Source organism: Sinocyclocheilus grahami, unplaced genomic scaffold, assembly GCF_001515645.1.
Source record: "Sinocyclocheilus grahami isolate Dianchi unplaced genomic scaffold, SAMN03320097.WGS_v1.1 scaffold197.1, whole genome shotgun sequence".
Taxonomy (NCBI): Eukaryota; Metazoa; Chordata; class Actinopteri; order Cypriniformes; family Cyprinidae; genus Sinocyclocheilus; species Sinocyclocheilus grahami.
Genome location: NW_015505376.1, coordinates 636,940 through 646,851, shown reverse-complemented (window position 1 = coordinate 646,851; position 9,912 = coordinate 636,940). Strand labels below are relative to the sequence as shown.

The 9,912-nt window shown below is 37.6% G+C and overlaps 1 protein-coding gene and 1 long non-coding RNA gene across 2 annotated transcripts in view; both read left to right on the top strand.

Moving 5' to 3' along the window:
- LOC107595132 (uncharacterized) overlaps nucleotides 1-410 on the top strand; it is a 16,645-nt gene extending 16,235 nt beyond the window's left edge. Inside the window, exon 3 of the long non-coding RNA XR_001610233.1 lies at nucleotides 324-410. This is a non-coding gene — a long non-coding RNA (uncharacterized lncRNA). The remainder of the gene's footprint in view (nucleotides 1-323) is intronic.
- The window catches only part of cntnap2a (contactin associated protein 2a), a 245,255-nt gene that overhangs the window by 127,041 nt on the left and 108,302 nt on the right, over nucleotides 1-9,912 (top strand). The window contains exons 12-13 of the mRNA XM_016285487.1: nucleotides 4,186-4,342; nucleotides 6,549-6,676. Of these exons, the coding sequence (XP_016140973.1) occupies nucleotides 4,186-4,342; nucleotides 6,549-6,676 (285 nt within the window). The remainder of the gene's footprint in view (nucleotides 1-4,185; nucleotides 4,343-6,548; nucleotides 6,677-9,912) is intronic.

The window sequence follows — 9,912 nt, the reverse complement described above, 5'->3', positions numbered from 1 at the left end:
AGAAATATTAGAAATTGCATTTATCGGGGCTCACTACATTTATAAAATAATCCAAATTTCAAACTAAATGCAACCTTGGATATCATATATATATATATATATATATATACAGTGTTTGTGTGTGTGTGTGTATGTATAATTTTGCAAGTGCGAACCTGCAACCTCACGGCCAAAAGTATTCTGCCTTAACCAGCTACATTAACTGGATGTTTGGCTTTGCTTGATTTTGAAAGGGTAATTTATATTTTCATGTTCATATATATTATGAAAGCCTGGTCGAGCGCTGATGGGTTGGCGATGGGGATAAGTGTCCCGTCAACAAGGCCAATTACTCACGGGACACCCGCAATGGCATGGAAGCCTTGATGTGTCTCCATCACTTCGTGCCTGGCCAAAGGCCTACGTAGGCTATGTAATCGGTGGCGTGACGGAGCAAGATGTAGTGAACACACCACCACACCGAGGTCTTGCTCAGCCCATATCCATCCCCAATCACCTCCAGAAAACTCCCCACAGCATAAAAACGGAAAGCCGCCATCAGCTGAATTTCGGGGCTTAGGGGGTAGCTCCGTCAAGTTTGTCTCTACAAAGTTTGATGTAAAAGCTGCTGAATTTGCTCCCGTGGCAGGCAAAATGTTTGTAGAATTGTATCTTTTGACATGGTAGCTATTCTGACACTATTATGAAATAGTGCACATACACTAACCGTCTTTGATTTAAGATAACTATTCACTGCCTTGCTTCCATAGTTTGACCAAACTCCCCATCACATTCATTCCCTTTAAATTAGACTCCTAATTATGTGCCGCCTAATTGTTTGACAGCCGATGTGCCTTTGTATATTATAATGGAAAAACTAACAACCATCAGTATAATGACAGTTTTATTCTTTGCATAAAAACACTTCAATTAATTGAATACTAATTGAACACTGGGTGTATTACAACTTTAGAATTGTAATATTTATTTGGTTCTGCACTTTTTCTTGCCACAGAATTACAATCGTATCGACTGAAATGTGAAGAAGGTTTTTGCACATTGGTGGCCACTAGCGGAGTGAACTGTGAACAGCGATAAGGTAAAGCTAAGAGTGGTCCAGACTAACCTTACGAACGAATGACTTACGGAAGGTATACTTAACTAAGAACGTTTCGGGTAACACGTATTAACGTAAAGGTACAACTTAAGGTATAACTTACGAATGATGTAGCGTTAAGAAGGTTTCGGGAAACGCAGCCCTGGTCTTTATTCTCGGCTCCATAGTGGAATAGCAGGAGTCTTTGCTACTAATTAAGTGTGGTGGAGATGAAAGTCTTTGAGCTGATGGGACTGTCTGCTCGAACTGTGGATACATTTTATGCTTTGCTCATTTTGGGATTGTTTCATTGAAATCTGTGGAGACGAGGGGTAAATCAGTATCATAGATTTATCCCACACTGATTTGTTTTTGTTATACAAAAAGTTTAGTCAATATTTGTTCATGCAATAGATATTAATTCAAAGTGAAATTACATAATTTTAGTCAACTAAAGTAAGTTGACAGTTTTAAGAGCCTGTTTAACACACTTTTTTTGTCTTATTGTTTTGTGATTTATTTGAACACATTCTGAATCTATTGTGTGTACTTGTTTGTATTAATATCTTTTTTTTGTACGTTTTAATTGGAGTCATTTAAACAACATCATGATGTGTCCTTTTTTGCATTACAAAAACCAAAAACCCTTTGTCAACAAATATTTTTTTGTCTTACAATAAATGTCCTTTACATTTAATTTTTTTAATTACATTTAATCCTATTTTTAAAATATTTCCTTTTTGTCATGTGCATACACTTAAAAAGAAATGGTGTATAATTCATGCCAACAAATAATACCTTAGTCAATGAAAAGATGTCAAACTGTCAAAAAGACCAAACTTTGACCAGATTTTCATTTTTGAAAATAGTATTAAAAATGTAACATAAACAAGATACAACATGAGTCTGAAGTAATAGCATATATTATTTAGTAAATATTGAGTAAACTTTTTAGAAGTTACAGCTTTAGAGAATGTTATTAACTTTCTGTTTTAAAGCATGTTTAATGCTCGTTATTTGTATTTATTATTGTACAATTGAATTCTGAAGCAGTTCTATCTACATTTTTGTACTGTTAATGTCTTTTTCTCTTGGTATTTTTATCAACAGTATCTTTTAGTTGGAATAAATAAAATTTTAAATAGCATGTGCCTCTTTCCATTTCGTGAAATCCAGAACCCTTTTTCAACAAAGATTTTCATCAATAATTTCGTTGACGAGATTTACTCTGCCACAGTAAAGCACATTTTCTATTTTAATGTAAAGCTTGGGATGCAGTCACACATCAAGCATTTGCACAGAGCTCTATCACACAGCACATTTTACACGTATTTCCCCTAGAGCTGCCTTGTGGAATCAAGCTTGTTTTAAGTAATTAGGCTCTTGCATATATGACGACAGCAGCCAACAGTGTGTCATCTGCTGAATTAGTGTTTCAACTCAGTGATTGTGAAATTCCAATGATTTTAAAAACAGTTGCAGCATCCATCTGCAATTCATCTCTCTGCAGGTTAATGAAGTAAATTGGGGAAACTATTGTTCTGCCATGAGAGACAGTGTGTGTTTGTGTGGTTCGGTTTCTGCATACGTGCGTGTGCGCATGCATACACGCTTAAAAATAAAGGTGCTTCAAAAGGTTCTTCACAGCGATGCCATAGAAGAACCTTTTTTGGTTCCAAAAATAACCATTCAGTCAAAAGTTCTTTAAAGAACCATCTCTTTCTTAACTTTTTATAATCTGGAGAACCTTCTTTCATCACAAAGAACATTTTGTGAAACAGAAAGGTTCTTCAGATGTTAAAGGTTCTTTATGGAACCATTTAGACAAAAAGGTTCTTCTATGGCATCGTGAAGCACCTTTATTTTTAAGAGTGTACGTGTGCGCTGTAGTCACAAGCTTGTGTGTATGTATGCCTCTAGTGCACTTGTTAGCTCTACACTGTGTTTGGATTGTCTTGCTTCCCTCTGTGCATGCAGATGTGGGCATTTGCACGCACATCAGTGCTTGAGAATGGCAGTCCAGCAGCCCCTAGAGCACCATGCATGCTCTCAAAGAGCCAAGTGTTAATCCTTTTGAACGTGTTGTGTCTTTACACATGGAGGGAATTAGTACTCGTATCTGTGGGCTAAACCGTAAAGTACTCTTCAAATCTCAAGCACTGTAATTACTGTTGTCTACATGTTATAAGCAGCCATCATACAGCTGTTCAGAGATTCAGTTCTGTGTTTGGAATTATGTAGCTGTGCTGATGTTCAAACTGTAGAGAGAATGGCACTAGCAATGGCGAGGTCATAGGTTCAATTCCCATGGAATGCATGAAATGCTTAAAAAATAACTTTGCAGTTAACTTTTTAAAATTCACTTTGGATAAGAGGATTTGCCAAATGCATACATGTAAATGCAATGTAAATGTGGTAGATTTGTAAAAAGGATGGTTGCCTTTTTTTGGTGTGTGCTATTTATGTATAAGTCAGCCTTTTAAGAACAAAATAGATATATTTAAACAAAAATGTCCTTGACTCAAAAGGCTTACTTGACCATGTTTACATCCTTTTTACTCAACTTTGAAACTGCAAGCCTTTTATATTTAAACTGATTCAATTCTGTGCTGGTTATGCTGGATCTAAAAATGTTTGTGGTATTATTTATTTATTTAATCTGTAGTCTCTCTTACATGCAGTTATTGGCTAATGTTAAGAGTCATCCATGGACAAAGATTTCTTGGAATTAATTTGGAATTTATGGATGGATGGTTGGATGGGGAACAATGGATGGAAGGATGGATGATATTGAATGGTGAATGAATGTATGGATGAAACATTAAAATGATGGATAGATGGATGAATGGATGGATGACATTAAAACGATGGTGGATTGATGGATGGATGGATGGATGGACGGGACATAGATAGATAGATAGATAGATAGATAGATAGATAGATAGATAGATAGATAGATAGATAGATAGATAGATAGATAGATAGATAGATAGATAGATAGATATAGTCTTCTTATTAACATAATGTTTCACTTATTATGTTTAATATGTTAAAATGAAGACATAATGAATGTAAATGGTGTGCTTTCCCTGTCTTTTATGTGTTTGCAGATGGGACGCCTTACACATGGTGGGTCGGCCGCGGTAACGAGAAGCACTTTTACTGGGGTGGCTCTGTGCCGGGCATTCAGAAATGTGCATGTGGCATTGAGCGCAACTGCACCGACTCCAAATACTACTGCAACTGTGACGCCGACCAGAAGCAGTGGTAAGCCACACATTATCTGATTAGCAATATGCCGTTTCCATGGCGATCATCAAAGCCAGTAGCTAATTATGAGCTTTGGACTAAGTTGCTATTTGCGAGTTACTGACCTTCTCAACCCACCTATCAAACTTATGAGAGACAAGCATGTCATGTTCCCATCTGCCTTATTGTCTCTGTGTATTCATTAAACACCGGTGTCTGCTGCGTGACGCAGTTGTCTCGACCTCAGCGCTTGTGCAAATGGCAAACAGATTGTGCTGATAAAGTAGTTTAAGTAGAGCCAACCCTGATATTTCTATCAACAAAAGCTCAGGCTGGTGTGTTCGGTGGCTTTATTACTAAAGAGAGCTGTGGGCGATATTGCAGAAGAGGGGAACGAGGTCATTCGTCAGACACTCTGATAGAATTGTCTGTAATGCATGTGCTTTGAGACACATTCATTTACATCCTTTCTAATGGGTAGCTGGTAATGCCAGTCAGCTGTTAAAGAGCAGAGAGATAAACAATCCACCTTAACACCACAAACTCCATCTTAGATTTGAAAAGAGAAGAAGAGAGAAAGTCTGCTAGTATTACCATTATCACAGCATTTTCATCTGTGCACAGTTGTTTTTTGAACCAATCAGCTGAGCAGTACAATTTCAGATACAAGTAAACACTGCATCTGCAACATCATAACATTACAACAAAACTGATTGGCTAATGGCACCACAAGAATGCCCAAAGGCATTTTATATACATTTGGTTGCCACTGGAGTCCTCTTCCACTCCATGACGACATCACGGAGCTGGTGGATGTTAGAGACCTTGCGCTCCTCCACCTTCCGTTTGTAGTATATAAATATTAAAAAGTTCTAAAACAAAAACTTAAATGAAAATGGATTAAAGCTATATAGAAATATTATATAGCTATTCTATTATACAGAAGTGATAAAAAAGACAAAACCACATAAAATTAATAAAACTTTCAAATGAAATCTTTAACCACTGTCAAAATAATGTGATAGAACATGTAAATCAAGGTTGATAAGGACCATTTTTAACTCCTTAAAACAAAATAATGACGACAAAATAATATAAATATAATAATTTCACAGATAAATGGATCAACTCGGGGCAAATAGCCTACATTAAAGAGAATTAGGCTACCGAACATGAATAAAATATGCAAGCAGACAGTGTCAAAACGGCAATCAAGAAATTACCGATTCCCTCGAAACAACACATGCATGATTTTCAATGTCAGCAGTCAGAATAATCCAGTTTAAATGCAAAAAGTGCCCAATAAGTGATAGTAAAAAGCAACATAATTAGCAGATATTTCACACTCGTTCATGCACACACCATGACAGTCAACTCAAAACGGTGTCATTCATTGGTACATACTGAATTGTAATCCGACAAAAAAAAAAATAATAATAATAATAATAATGCGCTTACCTTCGTGTTGCTCTATAATTTTACACAGAACTAGAGGAAGCCTCTTGTTAAGTTCATATTGTAGAACATAATACAGAACGTTGCACAGTCAAAACTAATCAAGTCTAGCAGTTTTCAAGGATTTATCAATCTGGACGTTTAAAAGATAAAAGACAGGATCGTAGAAACCGACATATTTAGTTTCGGTTATGAATAATTCAAATGTGCTCTGATTTCGGAGTTGCAGTGATAGAGCCTTCATGTCATCTCACTCCACAATAATTCACGTTTTGAGACTTTTTAACTTATATTTAGTCATTGTGATTACTTGAATATAGTCATACTACATTCAAAATCAGATGCGTTATAACTTATCACGCTAAAAACTTGTCACTCGTGAATCATAACATCTGTCTGCTGAGCCCTCGTGATAAGTGTGCTGTCAACGTTTACATCAGCACCAGCGCCTCTGCAGTGGGAACCCGCCCAATGTGGCAACACTGACACTCTGCAGCAGCACTTCTTCGTAGTCGTCCTCTCATCTGATGCACTATGGATTGAGTCTCTCCACTGATTAAACAAATTGTATTGCTATAATTAAACAGCTAGTCATCAGTGTCAAAGGGCTGCTTTTGAGAGAAAACAAACATTTTGCGTATAAAAAGCTTTAATGACTTCATAAGATCTTGTCAACAAGGAGAGTTAAGATTCTTAAGGTTTAGTACTATGATACAGAAAGAAAGAAAAAATTTCCTCACAATGTATTCTGAATTATATTGTTTGGTAGGAGGGACGATTCTGGGCTTCTGGTTTATAAAGACCACTTACCGGTCAGCCAAGTGGCTGTCGGGGACACAAATCGACCCGGCTCGGAGGCCAAGCTGACCGTGGGACCTCTCTGTTGCTATGGAGACCGTGAGTCTATTTCTTTCTCCTTAAATAATGTCTAGCTTTGCCTCACAAAAATACAGCTTTTGGATTAATAACGAATAACTGCACATAGACAACTAATTATGTGGTTTTAATGTTTTATTAAATTATGTAAACAGTTAAATGTTGTTTGCATATTATTCTGAGTGAGCACTGTTGTTGTTTTTTGTCCTTTGCGATATGTGAAAGCAGCTTTCTTCGTCTGGTATAGTTACTGTGTACAAGGCTATGAATCTTTGATGTCTTCACATGGTAGCCTTGCAATTAAAAATCTTCCACTCTTGAAATATGTTCTTATAATCTGTATTGCCAAAGGATTTGTTTTAATGGCATCTTCTTTAAATAGACATTTAGCATTTTTCAAGGTCAGCCCATTGTCTGCAGCACTCTGAAAGAGGACATAGAACGTAACTGTCCCGAAGCTGTGATCACCAATCAAAGCTTTTCAATCATCATTACATCCCATAGAGGCCCCCTGCCACTCATTTTTTAAAATTGGTGTCAACAGCCAGCTTGCCATATCTTCATAAAAATGATCCGTTTTTTCCCTTTGAGTAATTGTGAGGTAGGGGTTTTTTTTGTTGTTGTTTTGTGAATCAGATGCAATTATAAATGCCCAAGTTTCACCAGAGCGAAACAGAGAACCCAAGGGTAAAATACAGAGCCATCCCCCACCATCATCACCATGTGCAATTATGCATTTTTATGCCTCATTATTCCTGTTAATTGCATCTGGCTTATTACTTAGATCAGGTGCATTCGATTACACTCACCTGTTAGACAAGAGCGTCAACTGCTGTTATTTTCCTCCTTTTTTCCTATTGTTCCCACACACCTGTGACTGGAAGCTATTTGTCCTATTATTCAGTTTTCTTGCAATTTAGGGCATGTAATACTTTGTTTTCATCAGGTTCTTCCAACTACTGGACATATAGACATAGTTGGATATATAAGCCAGTAAAGTGCATGATCAGAGATTGTCAGTACATCTCAAATTTGTCTGCTTAGCCTGAGCAAACTGGAATTATTGAGATCACTTTTGTGCCCTTGATCGAGGCATTTATGCCCAAATGACATCAGGAGAGCAGTGCCGGTAATAAGGGTACTACAAATAATCAGATGAAATTCTCTGCTAAATAACAATTTTCCCTATGTGTTTTATTTCAATTGCACAGTTATCTGTGCTAATCAGCAGCCACAAACTGCACGGAGCCACTTAGAAAATACTGCACCTCCTGTTCTGGAAACATAATCATTGCTCGTCAGGGGGTCCCACGAATCAGGGCTGAGTCTGCTATTATTTATTCATTTCTTCATATATTCAGGGCTTTAGTAGGAAGGGAGCAGAGCAGTAGTGCATTAATGCAGAAAGCCAGCCTCACTATGGTAATGCTGCATATAAATGTTGCTCTTAGCCACCTGCATGTGCACAAGAAGAAAGTTATAGGCCTCTGGACAGTCTGCACCTCACCCATGAGGCCCCTCTGGGCTTGCGTTTATGCTGCACAGCGTATTGGTTGTCTCACCGCTGTTGGGTTTCTGCTCAAGTCTGCAAATGCCTTCTAGCATGGGTCCAGCAATCCCTTAAAGACTTGTTTGTTTTTGCACTCATTATTTATTTACTGCGAAGTCTCAAAATTAGGTAATTGGATGCACAGACTGAATGCCAATGTGTTTAGGAGCCTTAATGTGAAAATAATATGAGAAACCACTGCTGCTTTATAGCAGCCCAGTTCTATTAGGTTCAGAAATCAAACTTGAAATAATTTCAGATATTCTTCCACTAAAAATCTTTGCTTGCTCCTAATGGACTCCTGTATGTGTCCTGTAAGAATACAAACCACATCCACATTTCCCGCAAGCGGGTCTGTAAGATTCATAAGATTCAATAACATTGTTATTTCTGTCAGGACCACTATCAGTACGTCAAAGATGATTGACAATTAGCATACAGTTTGGATTGGCGGTATGGTTCTGTTCTGGGCAAGAACTCCCTGTACAAAAAACATGAACAAACACTGAACGACTGTCTTTTTATTTACTAATATTAACACAGATTAATAAATGTATTGTTCCATGTTCGTTTGTATACTGCGCGCAAGGTTTATGCGCATAGTCCAAGTCTTCTTCTCCGTTTTTAGTGTATCTCTGTAGCAGAATTACAGTGCCACACACTGGTCTGGCATGTATACTACATCGTTTTGATTCGGTTTTGTGGTTTCGTGTGTACGCAGATATTTCTTGAGATGAGGGGAAAAAAAGATTGTATAGGGAAAGCTCTGGCTTCGTGTGGATGTAGCCTCAGAAGGCTGAATCCTGACTGACAGAGGAGGAGCTGGGGATGGAGGAGGGTAATTAGCTATTGAGCAATGCAAAAACTGCTGATAATACTGAGGGACCTTATATATGAATGCTTAGATAATTGTTGTATTCCTATAGGTAGATGGGGATCAGCTGAGAGTCAGCTGATGAGAGCTTGACTAACGTGACCTTCCAGAACTAACACTGCACTTTATGTTTGTAATATTCAGCATTTTCAGAACAAAAATGCAAATATTTTACTACAAAATTCGGAATGGTCCATGCTCATAATGGCTGACATAGGAAAATTGGGCATTGTTTGATTCGGTATGGCACTCAGAATCTAACGAGATCAGTCTTATGGTCAAACTGTTCAGAAATTATATACAAATTAGGGTTGTGACGGTGTCTTTTCCCACCGGTTAATCGACGTGTGACAACACCGGTAATACCGGTATCACTGTGGGGGCAGGGCGGGGGCGTTTCCTCTTTTCCTCGCTTTCCTTCGCTTTTAAATAGCTTATAAAAGCAGCGTGCGCATTTTACTTTCACTTTTGAATTAGCGGCAGTTAGGCGTCAATTGCTTGAATGCAACAACAAAATACAACGTCAAACTCACTTTAGCGTATATATAAAACATAGAACTTTTATTAACAAAACAAATACAAATACACCATAGTGCATAGCTATAGTGCAGGCTATGCCTAATATAAAATAACAAATAACTTACATAAAGTTTAAATAGGTATACAAAACTGGAAATAGGCTAAGTAAACATATATAATATATAACCAAATAAATAAGAAACGTAGGATGTTTATTAGCAAAATGAGTAAGAAAGCTTGGAGGCACACCCAGGGCCGCATTAAGACCGCACTGGGCCCCGGGGCTATGACTCACTGCAGGGGCCCCCATCACAA